Source organism: Ammodytes marinus (genome assembly GCF_949987685.1).
Source record: "Ammodytes marinus genome assembly, chromosome: 3".
NCBI lineage: Eukaryota > Metazoa > Chordata > Actinopteri > Uranoscopiformes > Ammodytidae > Ammodytes > Ammodytes marinus.
In genome coordinates, this window is record NC_137232.1 from 21,956,968 (window position 1) to 21,972,629 (window position 15,662).

At 42.6% G+C, this 15,662-nt stretch overlaps 1 protein-coding gene across 1 annotated transcript in view; it reads right to left on the bottom strand.

Annotated features, from left to right (window-relative positions):
- Positions 1–1,202: 1,202 nt before the first annotated feature.
- map3k10 (mitogen-activated protein kinase kinase kinase 10) overlaps positions 1,203–15,662 on the bottom strand; it is a gene marked incomplete at both ends in the record, with an annotated part of 30,905 nt that continues 16,445 nt past the window's right edge. The window contains 10 exons of the mRNA XM_080054062.1: positions 1,203–1,612; positions 2,233–2,770; positions 4,058–4,326; positions 4,420–4,532; positions 5,257–5,395; positions 5,481–5,603; positions 6,274–6,520; positions 6,980–7,155; positions 8,919–9,067; positions 9,830–10,010. Coding sequence (XP_079910188.1) covers positions 1,203–1,612; positions 2,233–2,770; positions 4,058–4,326; positions 4,420–4,532; positions 5,257–5,395; positions 5,481–5,603; positions 6,274–6,520; positions 6,980–7,155; positions 8,919–9,067; positions 9,830–10,010 — 2,345 coding nt within the window. The remainder of the gene's footprint in view (positions 1,613–2,232; positions 2,771–4,057; positions 4,327–4,419; positions 4,533–5,256; positions 5,396–5,480; positions 5,604–6,273; positions 6,521–6,979; positions 7,156–8,918; positions 9,068–9,829; positions 10,011–15,662) is intronic.

Sequence of the window (15,662 nt, forward strand, 5' to 3'; positions counted from 1 at the left end):
AGAATATGAAGCGTCCAAACACGAACATCAGGTTCCGTCTTTTCGTGTCCATTTAAGTCGCATGAACGGGATCCATACAGAGTGCTAATGACAGCTAGTGAGGAATGTTTTCGTCACAAAAAAAAGACAAACAGATGACATTGTGTGTAGCAATTGGTGCACTTATTTTGAAGAAACACATGCACATTGGCGCACCAATCACATGTAAAAGTACACCTACTCAAAAGAGCACCAACACGCAAAAAAAAAAAATTACCCAATTTGTTCTTTCACACGTACATATGGTTACATACACACTCACATACACACCCGATCTGCCACATATATAAAAAAACATTTTCGCCGACGTGGTACGTGGCGGGGAATGATACAAGCACTGAGAAAATAATTATTGTTTTTACTGTACAAGGCTGAGGGTATAACCCTGTCCACCAGTGCTGTGAGAAAAAAGGCTTTATCCTGTCTCGGTCTTTGATGGGAGAAAACAATGACCCCCCCCCCCCCCCCTTAGCAGAGAACTGACACGTGAGGATGAAGGCAGAAGGGCAGATGTTAGGGCACCGGCAGAACAAACGGCGTGCAAAATAAGACAACAAAGACCCTCTCTGTTGAGAATTTTAAACAGTCCTGCTCCTCCTTTTATTGTCAATTAATATTTTGGTGAATTAACTTTTTCCTTCAGTGAGAGATGGGAAAGATGCAAGCAGAAAGTGGACAAAGACACAGGTAGATGAGTCTTGAATGATGAACAGTTAGTAAAATGTCAAAAAGGTGGCTTTTTGAAAAGCACTCAAATGGCTTTTTAAATTGGTGAGTCTTGTCGGAAAATGTTTGTGAGGGGCTAAAAAGCAGGTAGAGATGGCTTCCAAGGAGGGTAAGAAGTTTCAGGTAAGGTGGGTGGGTGAGAAGAAGTCTACAAGGCTTTAAAAACAGGTCTCTAGGACCCTGTGTGACGTGCAGATCAGAAAAGACTATCAGGGAAAGGCTGACAGGGTTGAACACCTCACAAGGACACACAAGAGGTGCGGCCTTTCAGTGAAACACGACAAGAAGTGGGATGTTTTTTGGATACACTTTGGTGAGTGCACTTTGCTCGGCTCAGACGTCAGGAGGCATTCCATATTCAACTAAAGCTCCAATTGTACTGTATCGGGTTTGAATGCAAAACATAAAGTAGAAATGTGTGTCCCCCTCCACACACACTATAAGTACTGCTGTCCACACAGAGTGGCAGGCTTCCCCTTAATGCACAGAGGGATAGTGGGATCCGCGCTCTGGCCCTCCACGTCCATGTCCATCAGGTTGGGCCGCACAGAGCCGCCCCCGCTGGCGCTGCTGTCCCCTGAACCCAGGGGGCTGTCGCAGCTGCTGCCCGGCGAGGAGCTGAGGGTCCGTGAGAGCGAGCCCAGCTTACGGGGGTCGGCTCTCATCCGGGCCGGGGTGGGCCGTGGCCGTGGGGCAAACTCCAGCGTCTTGGGCCTCTCCAGGGGGCTGATAATACAGTGAGGAGCCGCGTCTGGGATAGGTGGAGGGGGGGCTTTACGCCGCTGTGGAACTGGGAAAATGGCAGAGGGCTTAGGGAGGCGTGGGATGTCCAGGGTGTCCAGTGTGCCTGAGTAAAGAAAAAAAAAAGGAAGACGATGTGACATTCTGCAAAACCAAACGTCCTCTGATTAAAAGGTATTATGGGATTTCAGGGTGGTTAAAAACCTGAATAAAGGGTGTATAACGGTTTTGCTCCTTAACATAGATGGCAGGGTTTTATACAAGCCTTCGAACGCATCAAAAGGGAAGACATTTCAAAGCAGTCTGTGATGAAGACTGGTGGATTTTTTCTGATTTATTAAGCTGTAAAATTAGAAGGTGGTGCAAAAACAACTTTGAGAAAAGTGTGATTTATAGTCAACAATATTGTGATTTCTTTCATGTCTTTCTTTATACTTTAGTGTGCATGATTGCTCTACATAGAATGTGTGATAATTTTTGTTCTCATGGTAACATTACTTGTTTATCTTTCTCCCGTAAAAGAGAAAATCCAACTAAAGTGACTTCCAGGTTAAATATTATGGTTAAACACACCATAAAAAAAGGTGAAATGTATTAACAAATATTTGATGAATTGTCAAAACCTTCACTTATCAAATGGCTGTAGACTCATACATACTCTAATTAGTGAATGGGCAAAAAAAACAACACCTTGTTCCTTGAACATGCTCTCAAAACATCTGTCACTGACTGTACCTTTGTTGGTAGTTCTGTGCGGTGCTCCCGGTGGAGGAGGCATGGGCATGCTTCCGTCCGACGGCGTCCTGTGGTGTCCCATGGTTTGAGCTCGTGGTCGTATGGCTCCGTCCGAGGGGGTGCGTCTGTGCCCTCTGTTCAGGGCTACAGACACGTGGGTGGGCGTGAGGGACTGGTTGGGCTCCTTCTTGAAGCTCTCTGCCCGCAGATCCAAGAGCGGGTTGAGGGCTGGAGCTGGCACCGTGGCGGGCGTTTTGACCCCCGTCACTGGGGTCAGCGCGTACTCGTCAGGGTCCGAGGGAAGCAGGGACTTGGTGGAGTTGCAGTCGGACAGAGAGGACAGCGAGAGCAGGGTGACGGAGGGAGAAGGGTCCATGCAGGCCAGCGAGGAGTCCTGATGTCTGGAGAGAGACAGGGACAGGTTTCGGCTGGGCGGAGACGTGCTGCGGCGGAAGCGTCCCGTGCGCTGGAACAGGCCGTCCTTCTTCTTACGCTGTTCCTCTCTGAGGTCCTGCTCATCCTGAAGCACCTGAACAACAACAGCACACGTTCATGTTAAAACAAGCAGTATAGGGCCACTTAAAGCGGATACGAGTAACATTTAAATATATTTTAAACAACCTCATGTTTCCTCTGATAATCATAAATTACCTTTAACAGCAAACGAGACCATCAGTGCAAAGAAAGACGTTTTTATATAGTTTTTATTACTGCTTTTGGTCTGGTCGCACACCCAGTCCGATTTTCGGTTCGCTCGTGCAGGCTCTATGGTCACATATCCGTATTGGTTGCAGATTTCAGTGTGGCGCTGCAACGCGATTTGAGAAGCCTATCCCTCCAGGTGAGGGAAGGGGAGCGGGAGCCTTGTTTGAGACAGTTATTTGTCGTCATAAATGACTGATAACGGGGCTGAACCATCAAAGAAAAAAAAGAGAATGCAATGAAGAAAAGCGAAAAGGGAGAGTGAGTGATAGGCGGGCGGGAGGACGTTGCCAAGCAACGTGTATACAATTTCACGAGAGCGAAACTAGACTGCTAAATGAATGAGCGGTTGGTACTAACACAAAGTTTGCTTTGCTTCACCATCATCAGATAACCATTATCTGAAATAGTCATTATTTACATCAACAACACAAACACATTACCTCATCGTGATCCATAGTCTACTAACTGCCGTCTCTCATTCATTCGCTTTCTGTGAGGACACAGCTCCGTGAGAGAGAGAGTAGTTAGGTGACGCTGCTGAATCAACTCATTGCAAGCAGGTGTGTGTACTGACTGGCATTAGTTGATGCAGTGTCAAAACCACTCTCACGGAGCCGAAAAGAGTCCTCACACTTTCAACACACGAACATGCACTATATTGCGCCCTTCTCAGTCCACGCTCACGCGCCTGGCACGAGCATTTGCGACAGCGGGCGTCGTAAAAATACTACCGCTTTTGTCCAAAGGGGACGCCAACGTGCCATCTTACTCGTAGTGCCTTTAAGTGAGAAGCAGTATCACAGAAATATAAAACCAACTGGGGAAAAAAAGGACCACTGAACAGCCGGCTTCATTCGTTCATGCTGTTGTGCTTCTATTAAACATGTGTTAGGCTACTTTACATTTTTGATAATCCCTTCCTCGCACTATCAAATACAAATATTACATCCAAGTCATTGACATACTCTAGTTTACTTCAACAACAGATGGACACCCTTAAAAACACAGAATCAACAAGGGACTGATGAATACTGCTAAGACAACTGTTGTATGGTGCTTTTATTTGTCATATTGTCATATTCTTTATATGTTTATACAGTTGTTCTCTCACCTGATGTTTCCCCAGCTGCAGCAGATCTTGCCCGAGGCCGAATGACGCGAGCAGAGACGCACAGCCCAACAGCAGCAAATCGCTCTTCTTCCTCTGGTTGCAACGTCTGTGCGAGTCCTGGTAGCTGGCCCCGGTCCCCAGGCCGCCAGGCCCCTGACAGGAGGGCCCCAGGGTGCCCCACAGGGACCCCGAGTCCTCCGCAGCCCCATTACTGCTGCTCTCTGAGGGCAGCAAGGAGCCCGGGGACTCCTCCAGCTCACAGCACTCCTCTGTTTGTGAGAGAGAACAGGAGATGAGAAGAGATGATCGTCACTATGTCACTAACTCTATGCACAGCTCATGAATGAAAAATCCAGACTCACCCATTTCGTTGAGGCTTGAGAAGCCGGCGGTCATGGGCGCATGTTTGGGGGACTTGCCCAGATTTGGTGCACTGGACGACCAAACTTTGCATCCTTCGCCCAGTGATTTCAGTCTGCAAACAGATGCAAGCAAATCAGAACTCTTTTCTAAAACAATGTGCTACGATATTGTTTACAGATAGAAAGATATACAAAAGGTTTGTTTTATCTGAGAACAGAATCACAAACACAACATGGATTTTTTTCTCCAGAGATACTTGCTCTGCTTCTGGCCGGTTCACAGACTGAGATGAGATATTGATCCTAAGCTTTTGTTCCTCTCCCCTGTGGTAGCCGTTATCACAGTCCAATTTTTTGGCCACATCAGATTTAAGAGATACATAGTTTACATACATAGCTTTGTTGATATGCTGCAAGTTTGAACTTTTTGTACTGGTACAAAAAGACCATTTGCTCCTGCAGGGAGCCACATGTTCTTTTACGGAGCGAAGGCTGTGTATTTCCCCCAGCGCACATACATGTTGCAGATCGTGAGGAGATATTCACTGATTTAAAGCATTGTCCAGAATCGCTGACTCAATCTTTAAGGCATGAGTAATAATATTGTAAGGATATAGTTTATAATGGAAGTCACAGTTTGGGGATCAAACTAGAGGGAGCGATGCAATTTTTTGCATTGGTACATTTCACTAATTACACCTTTTTCCAAAGTCACATTTTCAATCTAGGACCACAGTGGTATACTTACTTTTACTTAAGTGAAGGATCTGAACACTTCCACCACTACTGCAAATTTCAATAATCTATAATTGAACTTGGTGTAAATGTTGCACATACTTCTCCTCCCCACCGACCCTCTCTTTCTGGTGGGTGGAACTCGGCCCCCAGGTGCGTCCCTTCTTCTTACTGGTCGACAAGTCTTCCTTCTTGCACACAGAGCTGCGGCCCCATGTCTTACTGCCATCGCTCGGCGTCACTGAGGGACAGAGAGAAAAAATGAAATAAACAGCATTCTACCATTGCTACCTGAACCGAGCGTACTCCGGTGTTTTCACACTCACATCGTATGGCTCTCAGTCTGGGCATAACCCCTGGGCTGGCAGGCGGCGTGGTGCTCTCGCTCCTCTGAGGCTTCCTCTTGTCCACACTGGGAGAGGCCTGCACTGTGATCTTATGCTCAAAGCCTGCAAGCAGAAGTGGGGGAGACATTTTGTCAGACATTTCCATAATTTCACGCATTTTCATGAAAACATGCAGACTTGAATGAGTCACAGAGGGGCCCTGGGGGCCTCGGCATCAACACTTCTTAAATATACCATGAAAACCCTATACCATGCATGACATAGGCCTATTGGAGAAAAATATTTAATATCATCAGAAAAACAACTTGAACTGTGGATATCCTTCATAGTTGTAGTAATTAAGAAAATGATGCTCAAACAATTAGTCCATCAATTACTTGGGTGTGTTCTTTCATTATTCTTTTGTAATTTATTTGTCAAGTAAAACCACTAAACATTTTGCTGGCTAGAGTCTTACAAATACAACAACATTTCTGCATATTCCATAGTTTAAAAATGAATATGAAGCTGAAAATGAATATACAATATTTCAGTTGTATCAAAGACATTTGGAGTGTGAAGTGCTGATGATACAATGAAGTCATCGGAGCTCATTCTCTCTTCAGAATAAAAGGGGATGGACTTTGCAGTTGTCCTATCTCTTGGATAGGTCTATGTCCTACATTTACAACCTGGGGATCAAACTAGGGGGAGCTCTCTCTGCCAAGTTTTGTGAACCTGTCTCATCATACTATTAAAAACAAACTGTCTTGCAGTTCCTCCTTCCACCCACCAGAGGGCAGACTGATGCAGTTGCTGTCTCGGCCCAGCTTCAGTAGCCTGCTCTTCTTGAAGTGGCCTTTTCTCTTTTTCACGCTGGGCTTCTCCTGGTAAACCTGGTGGATGATGATGTTCAGCTCGCGCTCCACAATGTCGATCTCTCTCTCGGCCAGCTCCTGCTCGCGTCTCCTCAGCTGCTCCTCCTGCTCCCTCTGCTCCTCGGCCGCTCGAGCCAACGCTTCCTCCCACGACCTCAGCTCCTTGAGAGGGGGAAGAGGAAGAGGTTAAGGATGCAAGGAATGATGGTGAGGAGAAGGATAATAGGAGAGCAGGAGAAGATGGAGAGGAGAGGAGAGGAGAGGAGAGGAGAGGAGAGGAGAGGAGAGGAGAGGAGAGGAGAGGAGAGGAGAGGAGAGGAGAGGAGAGGAGAGGAGAGGAGAGGAGAGGAGAGGAGAGAAGAGAAGGACCAGATGAGGAAGAGGTTATTAGCAAAAGGCAGCACCTCTTCTGGTGTCAGGTCTCGTTGCTAAGGTAACTTTGATTTCGCAGCAACACCTCAGACGAGGTGAGATTTCTCCCACGGCATGGAATGTGACTTTTTCTGCTTAAACAAACTTCTCAAAGATAAATGTAACACCTACGTTTCTATAAGCTTCTGTCTCCTCTAATTCAACCTACAGACTGAAAATCAAGACTAGAAACAAAAGGTCTGAGCTCACCTTCTCTTTGGCTCTCAGCTCGTCGAACATCTGCTGGATCTCCTGCCTCCAGTCTTCCTGTAAGGAGTGGAATGACTCCAGAGGCATCTGAAACATGGCCGACTGCTCGATGGCCAGCAGCCGCCTCAGGATGCTGGTGAAGGAGGGTCTGCTGCGGGGGTTTGGGCTCCAGCACTCTAAAGGGGCAACACGTTATTTCCGACGGTTAATGTTATGTATTATGCACTTAATATCCCTAATGAGATCACACAGGGGGTACACATGTAAGGTTATATGTCGTTGCTGTTAAGCATTTTCGTTCAGCAGATGCTTTGTCAAAAATACATGTAAGCTTGTGTCACTGCAACAAACATTATCTTTGTATTTTTCTTTCAAACTTAACTTTTTTTATAAGGTGGTCTTCGTTTTCACCTGCTATGACTTCACTTTAATCTATGTTTTATTATTTTCCTATCTGTAGTACTCCTGCCCCAAGCCCATTCATTCCTACTAAACACATAAATCTTTTACTAAAGGGTCTTTCATTGGAAAAAAAAGAGAAAAAATACTAAATATTTTCCTAAATAATTCAACAGCTGCACGCTGTAGTATTTAGCAAATATTACGAGTCAAGGGTGTATTTGTTGGGGATTAGTTTCAGAAGCGAATTAATATACATTTATTTATTCTGTGAGTATTAACAGCAGCAGCATATTGTTATTAAGATCAAATAAACTACAATGTGTGTGTTCATGGTAATGAAGGGACACGTCACCCTGTGCAACAGTGTGGCTCATTAATGTCTATGGCTCAGATAATTATGATCTGCTGGATCTTTCTTTGCATCATTCTTTGAGGATGCAGACACTACCTGTATGCAAGATCAATACATGTTAGTTTTAGTGTTTTCCTTGGATTTACTTGAGAAAAATATCTAATTAGTTAAGTATGATTGAAAGAGGACTGAACCATGAATTGATAGTCTGGATCAATGTTTTTTTTCACATTTCTGGCAGAAAAGAAGGCAACATGAGAAGTGGAAGCGAGCAGGATGGGACGGCATATGGCAGCCATCATGAGCCAAGCCCTGACTGACAGTGTTGCAGAAACATTGGGCACACCTACAGTCATTTGTTGAGCGACATATTGATCAGCAACGTCCCTCCAACGCTAACATGAAATACATTCTTAACAAAAAGACGCAATTCATGCCAGAAATAGCAACAACAGAGTAAAAAATACAGCTAGCTGTTTTTCACTGGCTAAAATAGCCGCGAAGTATACTTCGTAGCACATAGCATTTATTTATTAGGTAACATATATTAGCATAAAGAGTAGGAATGAAAGTGAAATGATGACAGGAGTAAAGAGAGTGTGTGTGTCTGTGTGTGTGTGTGTGTGTGTGTGTGTGTGTGTGTGTGTGTGTGTGTGTGTGTGTTGACTGAAGTTAGCTGCTTGGTTGACAGTTTGAATTTATTTTAATTTTTTTTACTCAACATAAAAACCCTGCCAGCAGCTCACCCATCCACACAAAAAGTTGAGTGTTTTTTTTTAAACAGGGTTGACCTGAATAGTGGAACAAGAGCCGGTTAATACTCTACCACTGCTAACAGAGTGCTGTCAGTATTATTTACAAGGTGAAAAAAGAGGAGAGATCTGGCACATGGGAGCTCTGGCGCAGGACTGCATGAGGTTGTATGAAAAGCACCATAAAGAAATTCTTCATATGATTTTATCCTTTTATTAACCGTTTTTTTTTGTCTCAATAAAAAGGGTTTTTTAAATGTATCGACTGTAACTAGAGGGTTGAGGTCATGTTCGATGACTGGGGTGAAGTAAAACGGTGGATGAATTCCTTAAAGAAAATATATTTTACCACGAGAACAGAAGCATTAACTCGGTATTGATGGATCAAGTAATAAATGATTCCTCAAAGTGTGCGGGTGGTCGGTTTGCTTACCTCCCAGCAGCTGAGCAAAAGGTTCGGGGCACGTTGAGGGGATGGGAAGAGTCAGCTTGTTCATGGCGACTCCGTAGGCCACCGCCAGAGCGTCTATCTCCCGGTAGGGAACCTCACCGGTCAGCAGCTCCCAAAGTAACACGCCAAAACTGTGATGAGAGATCCAACAAACGTGTTGTTCTTTCACTTATGTTTACATGATCATTTTCTATTTAATGAGACCTTTTACCCATCTTTTACTAAATTTCAGAGGAACCACATGTCTAAATTTTTATCATGTCATCTTTTTACCCCACTATATTAATCTGACAGCTACTGTATAATGACTGCTTAGTAAGAATTTATTTACAAAACATGTAATGAGTTCATAAAATATGAAGCACTGTTAGAGAATAAAATCATCAAACAGTAGATAGACTTTCAGTCATATTTTTTAGCTCCATGTTGTCCGACTAAATCATTCAACAATATAAAATGCTGTATAAAGTAGTCAGTCACTTGAGGGTCACATGGGGGCATTTTTCTGACTCATGAGTATTTTGATGTCCTAAGTAAAGCTTGCAAATTATACTTATTTGTACATTTAGTTACTTGGACCTTTTAATGCAATTGTTTTATGATGGTATTGTTAATTTCATTGAAGTAAAATAACTGAATTCTTACTCAAACATACACAAAATTACGTCATATTCCCCACATTTTTCACATTCTGATCTTGAAATAATATGTTTTATTGTGACTTCACTGAACTATATTTCATGCACATGGCTCTTCTTATTTAAAAAAAAAAGTAACTGCCAACATCACTATTATTTATCATTTAAAGCTGATTTCCTGTCAAATGGTCGGTTTTGTCACAGTATAAATCAGGTGGAATGAGAGATGGTGGGGGGGGGGGGGGGGGGGCTAACCTCCACACATCGCTGCTCTTGGAGAAGAGGGAGAGCTTGATGACCTCCGGGGCCATCCAGGCGTAGGTCCCCGCTGCGCTCATCTTGGTGGTCTGGTGCCACTCTCGGGCCAAACCGAAGTCTGTGATCTTCAAGACCTTCACACTCTGGTCGTCCCACTCCACTGGCTCCTGGATGAGGACTGAGGAGGGGAGGGGGGGGGGGGGGTGGAGAGAGACCAAGATCAGTTTGTGTATATAGACAACTGCTGTAACACACAGTTAGGCCAAGATAAACTAAATCACACACAGCAAAAAGAGCTCAACTAATCGTGAATTAATACAGTTAAAACCATCAATCATATGAAAGAGAGTCTTGTTTTTTTGTTTTTTTTATCTTTTATACCTAAGTACACATGTACTGGTTTAGACTTTTCAATTGTGAGTATCTGCTTGTTTTATCACTTTTGTATGATAGTAAATTGTCTTCTGACTGTTATTCCAACAAAGCAGATAGTATGAGGGGCCTCCTCTTTGAGAAGTTTCACTATCTTATGACATTTCTTGAACCAAATAATTCATCAATCATAGAAACAAATAATCAGTAGAATAATTCTTAATGAAAATGTTAATGGGATGCATAGTCGTGCTAAGTCAATTCCAGTTTGTTTTGACTGATCATTTTTAGCATGTTATGTTTTTGCAGCAGCTTCAGGTTTAAAGTTTCATGACTGGTGTTTCTGGTCCAGTTTCGTACTCCAAAGATCTAATAATGTTATACAAACATATGCCGGAAATGTGAGAGGTTTACATGTTCAATAAGAAAGTCATGTTTACAGTACAGGTGTGGTCGGACAAGTGTGCTCTCGAGGTCTCTGCTACAGGCTCTAAATATCCCCCGTGGTCCTGCAGTGTGTGCCGACGTGTATGTGTGTGTATTCTGCATACAGTCATTTCTCCCAAACAGTATTCTTGTTCATGTTAGTATATATCTTTCATCTCTCTCCCTGTCTCTCGGTACGACTTCCTCCTTCATTTCCGTGTGAGGGCGGCCAGCTATGGAAATATTTGGAGTGTACACAGTTCAGAGGCAGGTTTGCTTTCTCGCTCTCTCTGTCTCTTTTACTTATCTGGCGTATGCAAAAGGTGGCGGAGAGAGAGGCCACACACACACACACACACACACACACACACACACACACACACACACACACACACACACACACACACACACACGTGATGAAGGTGTGCCTTTCTGTGCTCTGCTCTGTCTCTCTTGGATAGAGAATTGATCTGAGGTCAGCCTGTAGATATTTCAATAGCCAAAAAGACTAACAGGTACATTAACTGTAAAAATACTTTATCACAAATGAATTTCATGCATTTTAAGCTTTACCTGCAGAATGTACCCAAAGTTCCTTAAGCTGTAATATATATTATTACTGATGCATTAACTTTTATCAGAATTATTTTGTAACTCTTTGGAGGGTACCAACCCTTTTTTTTTTAAAGATTTTTTTTAAGATTTTTTTTTGGCATTTTCAAGCTTTATTTGATAGTACAGAGTTGAAATGGGGAGACAGAGAGAGAGGGGGGATGACCTGCAGTAAAGGTCCACGGGTCTGATTCGAACCCGAGACCAGTGCAACGAACTACGCCACCGGAGCTACCGGACTACATTTTCTTGTATTATTCTATACATTTATGATGTATCGCTGTATTATAACAGCTCATAGACCAAACAATTATTTGATTAATTAAAAATAATCAGCAGATTAATCTAAAATTAATGTATCCATTAGTGGTATTTTGGTTGGTTCAATAAAAAAATCTGCATGGGCGTGTCCTCCACACAGTCTACCTTTCCCAGTTTGTTTTGTGTGTATAAATAAGGAGCACATGCACAGCCATACGGGGAGGAGGAAGAAGACATCAGGCCTGAAGGATGGAGGGCCGAGTCTTATCAGAAAGGACAGAAATAAGAATGAACTGATGCTCCCACTCTTTGTGCAGCTTTCTAACTCCACCTGTGCATTCATCCTGCCAAAGGGTTTTCACTAGATGTGTATCCACACATCCGACACTCAGAGATCAACATGTTTGTTTTCAGATTAAACAGAAACCTGAAGGGCAAAAGACACACCATTACACCCGCGAGGCGCAACATTGGAGTCGGAAAGTGTTGCAGAACATTTTTATAACAGTGGAGAACAAGAGGGGGAAATGTCCTTAAGGATAATGTGGCTTTTATGCAATGCAATGCCACCGCTGATGGAAATGTTATCTCAAAATAGAGTAAAGAGCGATAGCTCCCTGGTTACTGCAAAGTCTCCCATAGCAACATGCACCATGGGAAATATCACCAGCCATGGGTGTATCTTTGATCAGCTTCATTACTTGACATCATTAGTATAAAAATTGCTGCTGCTGCTGCTGTTTATTTAATGTCACGCTTATCCTTGCCAAAATAATTGCATTTCAGATATTGATACAATAAACATCAACATATTCTTGAAACTCTTAAAATTGAGTCAATGAACATACATTTAGCTAGATAAAAATATTTGTATGTGAAAAACAATCAAACTATCTCTTTTGGACGATACAACGCGCAAGCCTTCAGCCATGGTGACAGGGTTTAAGATGTAAGAATGACTGGAAAGATGCAGTGTCCCCTTGAGGGGAATTCAAAATAAATCAGAGAATGGCTATAGAACTGCACTTCAGCGAGCAACACACAGCTTTTTCAAGTCACTCATGTTAGGCTATTAACAATAAGCCTGATCATGGAAATTCACCAGGATCTACATGTCATGAGAATTATTTATCACGATTTACGATTATAAATCTCATATTGTCCGAACCCTACGAGCAAATACTGTCAACTGCAGGTCATTGAATGATTAGTGACGATCCATCCGGTAGTCATCAAGGGTTTTCACTCCAAACCAAAGTGGTGGACTGACAGACATATATAATAATATATTCGTGTTGTGAAGTCATCCTGTTCTAACTCATATCAAAGGCTATTCTGACATTTATGAAAGATAATGAAGTTATGAAAGCCCTAATGAAAAAAAATGGGGCCCCTGGTATCATGGAGTGCAGACTTGAAAAAAGACTTCAAGAGCCAGGACCCAGGAACTACAGTTACATTATTATTGATGAGCTGTCAAAAACACCTGCTGAGTTTTCCCTCTGCCCCATGTGTTGATTTAACCTTTACACTGACGCTTTTCTTCCAGCCGTCCTTGGACCCTGACCCCAGCTATGCCACTGAGTCAATGCCTGTTCAAACACTGATAGGCCAGGAACCATCAACGCTTTATCCTGACTAATGATCTGCAGACCTGTTAGTCAGTGCTTGTGACACAATGGCCATTCGGAGTATTTCACCAAACAGGAATGCAATCAAAGGTCCTCCCAGCGATGGCGTTTCTACTCAGAGCCACTTTCATCAGAGTTTATAACACCTTGAACAAACAGTGCAACATGTTTGGCATGTTGCGGCTTTAATCTGGAAACCCCCTGAGGGTTCAGCAAAACCAAAGCTGCTCCCACAATCAGGGCCGCCTTAATGCACGGGCTTACCTGGGCTGAAGCCCCAGGGCCTACGAAGATCAGGGGCCTATCTCAAAATTTTTTTTTTTTTTTTTTTTTTTTTTTTTACTGTCTCAATATAGGCCTCTGATCTAAGAAGGCCCCGAACATTGTCATTTAAAACAATAAATTATTGACTGGCTCATGATAGGCCCCTAATCTTCGTGGGGGGGGGGGGGGGGCGGGCGTACGGAGAACAGGGGCCTATCATGAACCATTAAAGGAAAAGGAAAAAGAATCACATTATTTTTGGCCTATGAAGATCAAGGGGCCTATCATTCACCAGTACATTTTTGTTATTTTTGTTTAATAACATTGTTCGGGGCAACGCAGATCAAGGGCCTATATTGAGTTGAGCCATTAAAAGCAAAACGAAGAGTTCAAAGAGAGAAGTAGCTTTGGGATAAGGGATGATTTAAAAAAAAAATTGGGATGCTGAATGACTGGATTTTTTAAACCTGTATATTTTTGTTTCTGCTTTTTGGAATTTCTGTCTCCAAATTATTCCAGAAACTAGCTCACATAGGACACAGTTGATTTAGCCTTAGTTTTCTTGTCAAAGTGCACCAGATTGATGCATTTTACTTTAAAAGGTTCAAATTTTTCTTCCGGGGGGGCATGCCCCCGGACCCCCCTAGAAGGTCCTGCGTCCCCACCGCTGTCTCCTCAATAACTTGGAAAAACACTGTAACAAACCATGTGTGTCTGGTTATTAAAAGTCACTAGACCAGGAGGGGGTTATGTACATGTTACCTTAAGTGATTTTGTATTTCATCAACAGAGATATTGTGGTGTAGACAAACATGGCTTTAACGCATCTGTATTGTAAGACCACCGCCCGGGGGGGCCTACGAAACCTCTCAGCCCCAGGGCCTAGTGGCAGGTAAAGGCAGCCCTGCCCACAATAACATTAAGTCGGCGTTACAATAAAATATCAAATAAATTACAATAGAACAACAACATTTGGGAATAAGTAGAAGCCATGGCGTGTGAATAATAAACTGGTTTTGGGCCTGTAAGTGAGGAGGAAGTCAGAAATAAGTAGTTTATTTTTTCATTCAGTCAAAACGAAACATATTACAATAATGATCACCAATTCAATGCATTATTCATCACACACGTTCTTAAAAATCCAATTTTAGGACATTCAAGGACTTTGTTCCAGGCCTAATTACATATCTAAATTCCAGCACTTACAGTGCTTGTCACTGTTTATGTTTATTTTTGAATTCTTAAATTCATAAACTTTAAAAGATTTCAAGAATCTCTGGGAACCCTAATTGTTGCATGCATGAGCTATATTGTATCCCGTTTAAAATGCAGATTATCTAAAATAATCTTTTTTTTTATGTTTAATCATGTTGCCCGATTTGGCGCCTACGAGTATTTCTACAAAATGTAACTAACATTAATATGTTGTTTTAATGAAAGAGATGCTAAAGCTGTTTTCATTAAAGTGCATTTAACACATTGCAACAAGATTGACTTATTGAAGTGCAAAATAACTAAAAAATACTATGTCTGAACACTGACCAGTCTAGCCAAACAGTTATTGTCTCTGTGCTGCCTCGCCTTAAATAAACAACCTGCCGTGACACTGACTGATCACCTGCCTGAGTTTTGGGCGTGGTCGTCTAAGCAGTCAGCTGAGAGATTTGGTTGGTCTGATCAGCTGATTGCTGTGCTGCAGGTGGTGCAACCTGTCAAAGCTAATGCTGCTACTACTTCAGGGCCTGTAATATCTGAAGCTCAAATTAATCCAAAGATGTGTATTTTGGGAGGAGCTAAAATTATATTTTCTTTTACGACTGCATTATAGCTGGTGAATAAAGCGGTGAAACAGACCTTCCTCGGATTTATTTCGCCTTCTTTTTGCTTGATCTTCTTTCTCCACTTACAGTTAACTCAAAGTCTGACAAATCCAAGCTCAAAGTCAGGTATCAGGTGTGTTAAGGAGATTTTGGGGGATTCTTACTGTCTGTTTACTGTTTTTCTTTAATTAAGGTGATTAATGAGTTTATATCATGTAGGCCTGAAATCAAAATATGTTTCAAATAATGTAATTTGAAAATGACATAGACTGAGTGGAGATGAGGGCAAATCTTATGTGTATGACACTAAGCGGTTCCAATGAACAGTGAGGGACACAGGAAGCTCGACCGGTTCAACTCATATTGTGTTGTTTTGGCCAAGGATCAGTTCGGTCTGCTGTGTCATTAACTTGTTGTTATGGTAACAAGGGCAGAGTTCACAGA